This window comes from Artemia sp. Qi Xiang Cuo, chromosome 4 (assembly GCF_049724085.1).
Source record: "Artemia sp. Qi Xiang Cuo chromosome 4, ASM4972408v1, whole genome shotgun sequence".
Lineage (NCBI taxonomy): Eukaryota > Metazoa > Arthropoda > Branchiopoda > Anostraca > Artemiidae > Artemia > Artemia sp. Qi Xiang Cuo.
Genome location: NC_142797.1, coordinates 16832122 through 16844827, shown reverse-complemented (window position 1 = coordinate 16844827; position 12706 = coordinate 16832122). Strand labels below are relative to the sequence as shown.

The following is a 12706-nucleotide window of genomic DNA, read 5'->3' as shown; positions in this document are numbered from 1 at the left end:
TGTTCGTTCTAAGTTTGTATGTTACTTGGCCTTATGTCTGCTTGTCTTTGGTTGAATATAGCTCTTTACTTTTCTTTAAAAGGCTTAATTTTCGAAAGAGATTTTATGTTATTAATTTTGGTTTCTGTTAATTGAAATTCTTTTTTATTGTTTAATATAAGGAATATCTTGTATATTTTATTTTGATTTTCGCTTTAGAATTATGATTTTGGCTTGCTATTTTAGTCCAGTAAATCTACGAAACTCTGGGACGAAATTGCAATATAAAATATTTTAAAACTGTCTTGTAGAAAAAAAAATTCTGTACAACATACCAAAAGTCCCCAAAAATCCCTTAGGCGGAACAGGGTAAAAACAGGGGGAAAAGTGGAAAAATTCAGGGGCAGATTTATTGTGCGCTCGAATTTTACGTCTCCCCTTTTTCTGCGCGGAGAAATCAAAAAAAGAAATTTATGTTGTTTTATCTCTGGAGTTGGTTCAATTTCCCTCTTTAGCGGGGAAGGGGAGGGGGAAAAAGTATCCTCGAGAGTTGTGCGATATGGCTGGTGAAATGTTGCCCCCGAGGTTTTTTGACTCAATGATTTAAAAAAAAACATTGGGGAGACAATGCATCGGGCCTTCGGAGTACATGGGCAGATTTACTTCAACTGTAGAAGCATAAGATAAAACTAAATGCAAAAGAATGAAACAAATCGGACAGCTTCGTTAACCATAACAATAGCTCGTTACGGTTTTTATTGAATTTAAAATCATAACATTAAGGACTTGTACTAAACATCATCTTCTTCATCATTATTAAAAAAAACATCTTTATTAGTAAACGCAATCCCTTGGCAGCCTTTGCAAGCAAGTGGGCAAGGCAATTCATTTTTTTTAGCAACTACAGCGTGAACTGTCACAGTTGGAACGCGTGCAGCTGCAACAAATCACAGTTAGCAGATGAGGCAGAGTAGGTCCGATGTCTGTCATGATTGGAGTGGGGCGTCCGACACGTAATCGCCAACTCCAGTCTTTCGGGTCGAGTTCTGACACAGTATTACACCATTCCATTACCTGATAGAAGACTCTATAAGAATGATCAGTTTCACAGCCGATGGAGTTGGTGAAAGTCTCTCTGGGTTCACAACAGTTGATGTCTTTGAGCTGTTCAGTTTTTCAAGAAAAAACCCTGTACCTAGCTTTGCTGAGACCCTCCCCTTTCTTAGCCTTGTAGAAACACAGCAAAATATTTTCACAGGCTTACTGGACTTCTTCCTTCGTAGAGCGCGGATTAAGGAATACTTCACAGTTATTCCTAATTTCTTCATGGCTTTTCAGGAATGGCAAGACAGCCTACTTTTCTATCGCAAACAAACGCGACGTCGTGTCGCAACCAAGAAAGGCGTGGCCAGCAAGAGTAGAGTGACAAACCTGTCACAGCGGTCTTTTGATAAAGTTGATGTGCCAGTATTTAGTTGACAGCGCTCTTGACTCGGTACTGGTTTTGAAGTAGAGATCCCTGGCTTCTGGAGGCAGGTGATGGAGGAGAAGGATCAATAAATTAGTGTCGTTTCCGACTATTACCGTTACCTTATCCTTCGCCGCATTAACGCCTGTAAATGCAATCAGAATGTCCGCATTTCTCTCGGCATCAAGGACAGTGACGCTGGCTTGGACAAGCTTCTTACCAATAGCTCGAATAATGTTCTACTTGTTGTGGGGATTCCGCAAGAAATCCTCCTTCTTCCTTTACAGCTTCATACTCAGTGTGAAATCGACGGTCGGACACTGGATACCTGTCGTTCGTCTAACCTAGGTGACATCTTTGGTAGACGGACCTGAAATGCAACCATCAAAGACAACGGAAATATATTTGAATACTTCTGTGTCACTAATGAAACGTAACTGTTGCAAATCTGTTCGAAAGTGTTTCCTGTTTTCCATGGAATACACAGGAGCAGCCATCCACCATCAATCGCGTGTTTTTTCGATTCTTTTGATATGACTTTAGCAGGTTCGGCCTTTGCTAATTTCTAAATAGCTTTCGCTGGCTCCGTTTTATCTGGTTATTGTAGGTGGATTGACGATTCGAAAAGGGCAGTAGAGTAGCTTGAGAGTTCGAACCTGAGAGTTTCTTCCATATCCCCTCCGGTTGTAGTTGCCGCTGCTGCAAGACGTTGGAAAGGAAGACTTGCGTCAATTTTTATGTCTTCAACGTCAGCTTCGGAAATGTTGCTTTAATAGACCATCGTAATCGTTTTGCTTTTGCACTTGAAGATGTAGCGATTGGCATAGGTCGTCGTCCATTAACTTCAGAATTTCTTTTCCTATCGCCTTTACTGCATCCGCGTTGACATCCCTTGCTGCTGTCAGACCATTCGATATATTGCGCAACTGAATGCAGCTGTCCTTCGGAAAGAACTGTGCAACAAAAGCTACTAAAGCTTTTACGTCCTTTCTATCTCTTTCCAAGAACAATCGACGAAGCGCCTTTGTGTTACTTGCAGAAATCCACTCCATCCAACCCGTTTCGTGTCATGTATCCAGCTTGCATGCCATAATAGGTGAATGCCATCGATCCTGTCGTCGAAGGTGATGGTCGGAATGGGTTTGTACACAAGACTGTTCTCCTGTTGGCTTCTGATGTAGAAGTAGAAAGGCACTTTTCCAACCTGCTGGAGTACTTCAAGGTTTGCAACTGCTCTTTGGATTATGATTGGAAATTTGGGTAGCCTTGGTGTGGCAGCAGCTAGCATGCCCATGCCATAGAAAGTACCTTTTCCATCGATAGTGCAAATGCCGTGGTCGACATTGTCGCCAATTAACTGGATGAAAGTTTTAGAAGTCATCCCTGGAAATTCTGTGCTATGAGTTACTGTGGCAGAACGCTCGAATCGAAGCACTTCAGAGTAAGAAGTAGAAAAACCTAGCCTATTCTTCTGGTCGGTGAGAAAACGTGAACCAGATTGCCGGTGTAACTGGACTCAAAGGTATACTTGTAAAGGAGCAAGCAAAGATCGGGGACGGCAAGCCTGCATTTTTGTTTTACCGATTGAGCCTGCCAGTAGGTAGTGAATTTCCAGCAAACAGGAAAAAAGAAGCACCAGGGAATAGGATATTAAACTCTCGTCAAAACGGTGTTAGAGGGTGTTAAAACCGAGTTGATAGACCTTTGTCTCCTCTCCAAATTCTGTAGAGCCGTCTGACTATCTTTTCCCTTTAGAGGATATCTTGATTTTCCGCTCTTTTTCCCTTGTAACTGGAAAACGGGGAGAAAGGCTACTGACAGTGCAATCAAAGTAATATATTCGTTCTTTTCGTACTGGGGAACCCCAGAAAATAAGTCTTGTAATTTGCTGTACAGGATCTTTATTCCCTCTCCCCCCTTTCCCCCCTATAAGTGGGGAAGCGGGGGAACGACTCATTACACAGCAATACAAAAACGCATATTCGATCTTCTTCCCCCCAAGAGCATCAGGAATGCCATTCTCAGCATCAAAAACTACCGGTCGTAGATCTTCGAGTTTTTCCCTGGATTGTCTTCTTTCCCTCGTTTTTCACCCTGTTCCGCCAAGGGAATTCCTGGGTACTTTTGGTATGTTGTACAGAATTTTTGTCACTACAAAATGGTGTAAAAATCATTTATATTGCAATTTTATTCCAGATCGTTGATTTTTTCCGTAGATTTACTGGACTAATATTAAAGGTTTTAAACTTTGTCCCAGATCGTTGATTAAAGGTTTTAAATTTTGTCCCAGATCGTTGATTTTTTCCGTAGATTTACTGGACTAATATTAAAGGTTTTAAACTTTTAATAATAGTTTTACGCTAGAATTTTCGATGAAAGTCGAGGGGGAACATTATTCAAATACATGGATTAAAGAGCTAAATATGTTTTGTCCTTCTATAACGTTGAAGCCATCATGACCCCATCCTGTTACAACCTTGAACATCGACGAATACTAGTCGACCATTTTATCACAAGTATCTTATTGCATCATATGTGATTTCAACTGCTTATTTGTTTCAATAAATTTATTTTAAGTTGTTTTTTTTTAAGAATTCCATTTTGTTGCTATAGATAAAACAAAAAATAGATATAATCTCAAGAAGCAGTGCAACCAGATTTGTTTCCGGTTGAAGTTCCCTTGGTTTTGAAACTCTTAAGGTATCTTCATGGCTTCAAATTTCAAGTAAGCCAATATATAAAAGAATATTTCGCACTAAAGATCAATACAATAAAGTTTATCTTAAAAATTTATTATGCTTCATGAGCTCCCTTTGATGCCCCTAGGTCAAAATCTTTAATCTACCATATCCCAACGTCCAATATTCTCTTAAGGTTACAGTCTCTTCAGCGGTTGATGTATACCATTAACTGTTCCTGAGATATTTCAGAAAAGTCTTTTTGACATATTAAATGCATGAAGAGTCTTTTGATAAAGTTCAATATCTCCATTGCCATACTCTACGAATTATAAAGTAATACTATTACATTCCCCTGGCGTTGCAGAAACGCCCTTTTGACAACTTTACATGCCCATAGTCCTTTTTGTGATTCGTTGCACATCCCCTTTAGCTTGTCCTGTAAAATTAAAATCAATACTCTTAGCCGTTCCTAAGATACTGCAGACACGTCCTTTCGACAACCTGGACGAACTTAATCTCAATTGATTTTATTTAACGTCTCCAAAAATAACAGGTTCCTTAAGTTCTTTTGTGGCATCAATTAGCTGTTTCAGTTTTGCTTCGGGATTGTCTGTGACAACTTAAAATATGCTTCGGTGAAAGGGTAGGGGAAAGGGTGCTAGGCATGTTCTCCCCCGGAAAATTCCTCCTGCAGGAAATTCTCTCCGGGAAATTTTACCCACAGAAATCCCCCCGACGGAAGAATTCTCACGGAAAATTTTCCTGAGTAGAAGATTCCCACCTTTTCATAAGAAATTGATCCCCACTTAAAATTCTCCACACATGCAAAATTGGACAGTCATAAAGAAAGTATGATAAATGAAAATTAGGAAGACAAGAAAATTTTTTGGAATATTCTGATCCCCCCACCCGCGGAAAAATCCCCCTCCGAAACATTTCCCCGTAGAAAATTCCCCCCACATTCAAAATCAATAAGCTCAGCTACCTGGTATATAAGCTGATCCCCTGGAAAATTCTCCTATTGGAAAATTAACTCCACTTCGTGAAAAAAATTTCCCCCTCAAGCAAAATTGATCTGCCAAAAAGAAAATATAACAAGCAAAACTGAAATGAAGAAATAATCAATAGTCGGTATTTCAATAATAACTTTAGGACCACGCGATGTGAGAGACCAAACCGCAATACTCACATCTTCAAAATAAGATGAATCAGACCAACAAATGCCAGAACCCAGCCAAAACCTCCGTCTTCGTTTTACAAATGGATAATTATAATAACTAAAACACAACACAAAAATATCAATAATAATAATACATAAAAGTTTACAATTTACTATTAAATTCTCGTGAAAGAAAATCAAACACCAATTTTTTGAAAGTCATATACGATTGACTACCTCGTGTCTCAGCCTGTAGCGACTTTTCTTTAAACTTGTGGTTACCAGATTAATGTCAGACCGAATGCACCACATAAAAATAATTCTTACATCAGTAGCATTTCGAAGGGCATATGAAGAAAAATTAGAAAGAAAAGATAGACTCTTGAAAATAGCTGGCAGTTACCCGTGGACTAAAGAGAAAGCAAAATATGAATAGGATGCGAGATATACAGACCAAAAATTAGGAAGAGGCTGGATTAAAGAAACTTTCCTCTCTTTAATAATGCTTCTATCCCTCTTGTCGAAAGAAGAAAGCGAACGTGTAGAAGATGGAAAGGTAGAAATCCATTTTAGCGGGAAACATACGGTTGAATCAATGAAAAAAAAGAAGTTTAAGGTGCGACTAGGAAATAAGTGCTTAGGCTTCCGAAGAAAACCGACATTTCTAGCCAAATTCAGCTTTATCATATCGTTACGGTTTTTAAATGATAGATTTTCTTCTACCAGAGTCCCCAGGAAACGTACAAAATCACCATCAGGTCTAAAGATGAATCCTCGATAGGTCTAGATTCCTTTTATATCAGGTCAAGACTGACAGACTCTGGAACAATAAGAAGCTTTGATTTGGACACATTTAATACAAGATGATTTACCTCAAACCCCAACACGTTATACTCGAAAAAAAAATGGAAGGTTCAGCTCCAGACTAGACTCATCTTTATTCAAAGTGGTTAGGTTTCAATCATCTGCAAAAGCCACCAGACCATAGTCAGATCCATACGACAACATACTTTTGGCTTACAATTTTTAACTGCAATGAAAAGGTTATTAATATAAATTGAAATCAGCGTGAAACCTATGACCGATCCTTGAGGTACTCCAAATTCAACCTGATAAGTATCATGGAAAGATTTACCAACCGTGATAACACGTCCAGATAGATATGACGAGAACCAAGAATGAGCATTTAACCTTAGACTAAAGTGAAAAAGCTTTCAAAGAAGAATACGATGTGTCAGAGAATTAAAAGCCTTCTGAACATCTAAAAATAAAGCAGCTGGCAGTAGACCAGAATCAAGAGCAGAGTGAATAAGATCAAGTAAAGAAATACATGCATGTTCAGTAGAACATCTAACCCAAAAATCAAACTGGAAATCATAGAAAAAATCTCTAGCCTCAAAAAACATAAGAGACTTAAAAACATGGCAAAAAAGCGACAAAAACATGGCACAAAAACTGACAAAAGCGACATAGATCTGTAACTAGACGGGTTTTTCAGAGAGCCTCCTTTGTAAAAAACTATAACTCTAGCACAATTCAGAGCATCTGAAAAGAACTCAGCATCTGAAAAGAAAGGCAAATTTATCAACTTTGTTAACTTTTTGCTTAAAATAATTACTTTTCGTTTTTTTAGGGGGTTGAATTATCATAACAGGGTAAAATTAAGGTTAAAGAAAATAATTTGAAAACATGAAATCAGTTGGAACTATAGAAAAGATGCCCTATGATGGAAGTGCACAGACATAACAAGTTGGGACTAAGAAGTATGAATAATTGGTTCCTGTGGACTTGGTGTGGCACCGACCAGAGGCGTCACTAGCCACTATTGTTTTTTTCGGGGGGATGGGGAAAGGCAATGCATTTTACTGACTGGAAGGTTGTTTACACCAACTACTTTGGGTGACAGTCCTATTCAAATTAATTTTTAAAAAATTGATAAACACGCACAAGCGTTCTTTCTTCTGGGAAAAAATCCAAAATTCTACATTTTTTTACATGGGAGCTTGAAAACTCAACAGTAGGGTTTTCCAGTATGTTTAAGCTAGTGATGGGATTTTCATTACTATTACTTGCCTTTTCAGGGGGGGGGGTCCGTATTTTTCAAAAAACAGGCAAATTTTCTCTGCCTCTTGGTGTTTGATGCTTAACATTAAACTTAATGAAATTTTTATATTTGGAATCAACCTGATTTCTTTGATATATTAATTGTTATCAAAATTCTGTTTTAGAATTTAGTTACTATTGACCCAAGTCGTTCCGTGCTTAAAGTTCGGTACCACAAACTGTTTCATTCTACACTATATATTCTACATGTATTTTGGAATCTTGGTGAAATATCCTTAATCTCTTTTCTTCTTCATTGTTTTTATTTGTATTAACTTCCCTTTGGCTGTTCAACACTACTTGTGAGGAGAATTTTCCAGAGGGAATTGTCAGGTGGAAAATTTTGTGGAATTCTCCGCGGAGGGAACATTCTACGGTGGAGGGTAATTTTTCGACAGGTAATTTTCCGCGCGGGTAAACTTTCTGGGGGAGGGGGGGGGTGATTTCCCTCAGTGGGGATTCTTCCTTGCTTAAAATTTGGTACCACAAACTGTTTCATTCTACGCTATATATTCTACATGTATTTTGGAATCTCGGTGAAATATCCTTAATCTCTTTCTTCTTCATTCTTTTTATTTGTATGAACTTCCCTTTGGCTGTTCAACGCTACTTGTGGGGAGAATTTTCCAGAGGGAATTGTAAGGTGCAAAATTTCGGGGAATTTTCCACGGAGGGAACATTCCACGGTGGAGGGCAATTTTCCAACAGGTAATTTTCCACGTGGGTAAACATTCTTGGGGGATTTTACCTCAGTGGGGGGGGGGGTATACACTGAAGAAAATCTGCCAGACCCTGGAAGAAAGTCACGACTTTTAAATTTTATAACCAAGCTAAGCTCCAAACAATCTGTTGGGTTTTTTTCAACATTTATTGGCTAAGGTCCGCAATTGATTTTGAGAACATGTGTAGGCTACTAGTCCTATCTATCTCACAAGATTGAGTGGTAAATATTCACCATTTCAAACGAATAGACCCCGATGATACCTGAGCATTACTATAGTTAAGATAGGCATGTACCCAGGAGAGAGGGTCTGGGGAATCTATCCAATTATTTATTTTTTCTTTATTTTAACGAAAATTTTGAACAGCAGATGAGGAAAAATAAAATGGCAAGGGCCTTATTTGAAAAAGGTATATAAACTCCAATTTGCTCCCAAGTTGTGTCTACCGATATAAAATCTTTGTATTTTTTGTTTCATTCTACATAGAGATGGAAAACCTAATGTTCAAAGCCAACATATTTTCTTAGCTCAAAAGATGTGGCTCAGATCTTAACTTTGATTGGTCAATCACACAAAAAAAGCTTAATGGTTAAGCATTGCTCAACTCACCAACTGAGGTATGCGATAAATAATAGGTGGTCTGTGGGGCACAGTGAATTGACAGGTAGGCAAACTACCTGTCTCATTAAAAGGCACCACAGTGTGAATATATATAGACAGTAGCGAAAAGTCCTATGCTCTTCATTAAAGATTTTTGGCACACATCAGTCTAGATCAGTCTAGACTCCACCTTCACGCACGAGAAGTGACAAATGTTTAGCGCATTGAATACCAAGTAGCAACTGAAACTATTGCTGTGACGCAGACACATTTTCCTTTTCTGTGTGCTTTAATCTGTTCCATTTCTGAAGAAACTTTTCGCTACTGTTTATGAATATTCATACTGTGATAAGACAACCTACGACTTAATTGCTGATAATAACTTGTCAACGCCCTATCGTCGATGATAACAACCAAAGGCTCTGGAGGATTATTATCCTTTTTTACTCACTAGTGACGCTATAGTCGTGTGTGAATTTGTGACTAGTTTGACTATCTGCAAGTGTGATAGGCAGAATTTGTTAAGAATCTAGATTGTCATTAAAAGGTCTTGTAATTAAATCTGTTATTTTATTTCAGGAAAATTACGGACCTGAAGCAGCTGAACCTATTTCGTGGCTACCATTTGCATCCCTGGTAGTTTTTTATATTTCCTACGGCGCGGGATACTCTACTGTTCCCTATATAATGCTTGCTGAATTATCACCAGTCCGTTACAGGGATTTTATTGGATCAATTGGCTTCTTTGTTAACAGTTTATTTATCTTTGTTGCCGTTAGAACATTCCCAGAACTCCAAAAGAGTATTGGGGATCATGGTGCATTTTGGCTATATGCCTGTATTCTCGCTGTTGGGGCAGTTTTTATTGTATTGTTTGTGCCTGAAACTAAAGGTAAAACCTTGGAAGACATCGAATATTTCTTTAAAAAGGACATTGATCCTCAGCACAATTCAAAAGACGACAGGCCGTCGACAACACCACGTGCCTAGACTTACATCGAAATAGATAAATAAATAGTAACTATAATTAATAGAAGGGTGCCCACAAAATATACGTACAATGAGGTTGGAGATTAAGATCAAGATCAATTTCAACATCAAAATTATTTTTTCTGATAGAGTATCACATTTCATTTTGGGGAGTTTAAAAATATAAATTTACAATTTGTTTTTTGTTATTCCAAAAAGCTAGCCACCATCTTGCGCTTCTCCGTGGGCACCTTAGGATAGTATTACAAACTATATTTACTGCTCTAAAGGAATAACTGTGAAAATTGTGACTTCAATACTCCACAATATGCAAAGCCTTCCTTTAATGTTCCACGCATTCCTTTCGTACTTTTAATAAATTAAATCCGAAATATTGTTACACTATTTTATTTTTCCTCACCTGTTGTACAAAATTCTCGTCAAAATAAAGTAAACACATTTCAATCGTAGATTCCCAGACCCTCTCTCCAGGGTATATCCTTAGTTTGACTATAGTATGGCTCGGGTATTATTGGGGCCTTGTCGTTTGAAACGGTTAATCTTTACCACTCGTTCTTGTGGGATAGAATGTTTTGTCCCAGGTTTTTATTTTGGCTCTATTTTGAATTGTACCTAAGAGAGATTAACTTGCAATAATACCAAGATATGAGGTATACTTTGATTTGATTGGTTTATGATTGTGATGTATTTTGTAAATCAGTCCTATTGCTCCTTGGTTGACCAATAATCCAAATCAAACAGTTCGTGGTAACGAACTCTAAGTAAGGAGCGACTCGGCTCAATAGTAACCAAAACTCTAAAAATGGGATTTTGATATCAATAGATACATCAAAAGAATTAAGTTATCATGCCAATTACAAATATAAAAAATTCATCAAGTTTGTTGATACCCATCCATAGCTACAAGCGTGACAGAACTTGCCTCATTTTTTAAATAAGGGGCAATCACCCCCTAAAATTCAAGGAATCTTAATAAAAATCACACCATCAGATTCAGCATTCCAGAGAACCCTACTGTAGAATTCTCAAGCTCCTGTTTACAAAAATTTCAAATTTTACTATTTTTGCCAGAGGAAAGATCACGGATGCGTGTTTATTTGTTTTTTTTTTCTCAGGGGTGGTCGTACCGAAAGAATGGTCCTAGAAGATCGGGAGAGTGTGCATTCGAACGAAAATTAAAAGCCTAGTGCCCTTTATAAGTGACCAAACAGATTGGAGGGCAACTGGTCCCCCTCCCCCACCCCTTTTTTCCCAAAGTTGTCTGACCAAAATTTTAAGATACCCATTTTGTTAAGTATAGTTGAAAGATCAAATAATTATGTCTTTAGGGGCAAAATAACCCCCCCCCCACAGTCCGTGGGAAGAGGCCTGTAAGTTATGAAATTTGCCCGTTGTTTACGTATAGTAGTAGTTATTGAGAAGTATACAGACATTTATCGGGGGGAGGGGATTTTGTGCTCGGGATTAATTTCCATAGGGAGAATCTTCTTTTGGGAAGGCAATTTCCGGGGGATGGCAATTTTCCAGGGGAAATATTACACTGGGGGGATTTGACAGAATTTCTATACGATTTTTTTTTATTGTCTTACATTCTCTTTGCGAACTCAATTTTACATGTGGAGATATGCAGGGGGAAATATCCGGGGGCAATTTTCCGTGTTTTTTGTTTCTGAGAAAAAATTTCCACGGAAGAGGGCATTTCCGGAGTGATTGAGAAACCGATTAGAAATTAAAATCTTTTTCAAATGAAAGTTTGCTAACGAGAATTTTTCAGGTTGAATTTTCTGCAAGAGATTTTACAGGGGGGGGGGGGGTTCAGCGAGGACGGAACTGTCTGGAGAGAATATAACAGGGGGGGTGCACTTTTTGTTAGATCAAATTTCTACGGAGGAGTTTCGCGTGAGGAGCGGGGTATATTTCAAAGAGGGTGAGCCAGATTTACCGGCATTATTTGAAAAACGATCAGAAATAAAAAAAAAGTTTTTTTTAACTTTAACTAAGGAGCAACATCAAAACTAAAAACCAACTGATATTATTCCGTATATGAAGGGTTTCCCCCCTCTCAATACCTTGCTCTTTACGCTAAAGCTTGACTGTTCGTCCCAACTTTTTAAGAACGGCTACTGAAACACAGGGGCCGTTTAATTAGAATATGAAGCTTTTTAAAAAGTGCTAACAGCTTTAGTGCAAAGAGCAAGGTATTGAGAAGGGGGCAAACCTTCATATACAGAATAATTTCTGTTCGTTTTGAGTTTTAATGTTGTTCCTTGCTTTCAGTTAAAAAAAACTTGTCTTTTTGTTTAATTAACTAATTAATCCTAAGTAAATCATGTTGGGTGACAAAACCGGAAATGAAATACAATTTCTGGAGAGATTAATAACTCCACCTTTTTGAAATCTGATTGGTTCTTCTGTGTAAAGTTTTAAGCCAGCAAAAAGAACAGAAGTTTTGGCTTATAAGATATTTCCGAAGTAGACTCGATGTTTCTATGTGGTCGTGTATATTGTAACAATTTGGGTCGACTTTGAGTCGTTTATCGGCTACTAGCCATGTTGACAAATTTTATTGGTCAATGAAAGCGCGACCATGGCTATGGTTTTTTCACTCATTTGTTATAAATTGTTTCTTCTGGAATTGTCATTTCCAGAAGTTACTCAATGTTTTTGCTTAGTCAGTTCTTTATCTTTCTGAAGCAAAATTTTACTTTTCACTTTACTAAACACAAAATACATTTTAAATGTTTTAACAAATCCCAAGTTATTAAGACTTTTGTATCAGTATATTTATATTAAACTGTCAATCCACATCTATGTATTGTTTTGTTTAATAGCATTGGCTATGATGTTTTTTTGTTGTTGTTGTTGTTTTTTTTGCATAGTATGAGAAATAGGAACATTCAGATTGAAATAAGGATTGTTTTCAAAAAAGTGTAAATTATATCCTGGAGTTCAGAAGGCATTCCCACTCATCTTAGACTCTGCTCGTTTTGAGTTTGACTCAGTT

At 37.7% G+C, this 12706-nt stretch overlaps 1 protein-coding gene across 1 annotated transcript in view; it reads left to right on the top strand.

Moving 5' to 3' along the window:
• LOC148952824 (facilitated trehalose transporter Tret1-like) overlaps positions 1-11890 on the top strand; it is a 73601-nt gene extending 61711 nt beyond the window's left edge. Inside the window, exon 4 of the mRNA XM_089087438.1 lies at positions 9292-11890. Within this exon, the coding sequence (XP_088943564.1) occupies positions 9292-9702 (411 nt within the window). The 3' untranslated portion in view covers positions 9703-11890. The remainder of the gene's footprint in view (positions 1-9291) is intronic.
• The last annotated feature ends 816 nt before the right edge of the window (positions 11891-12706 follow it).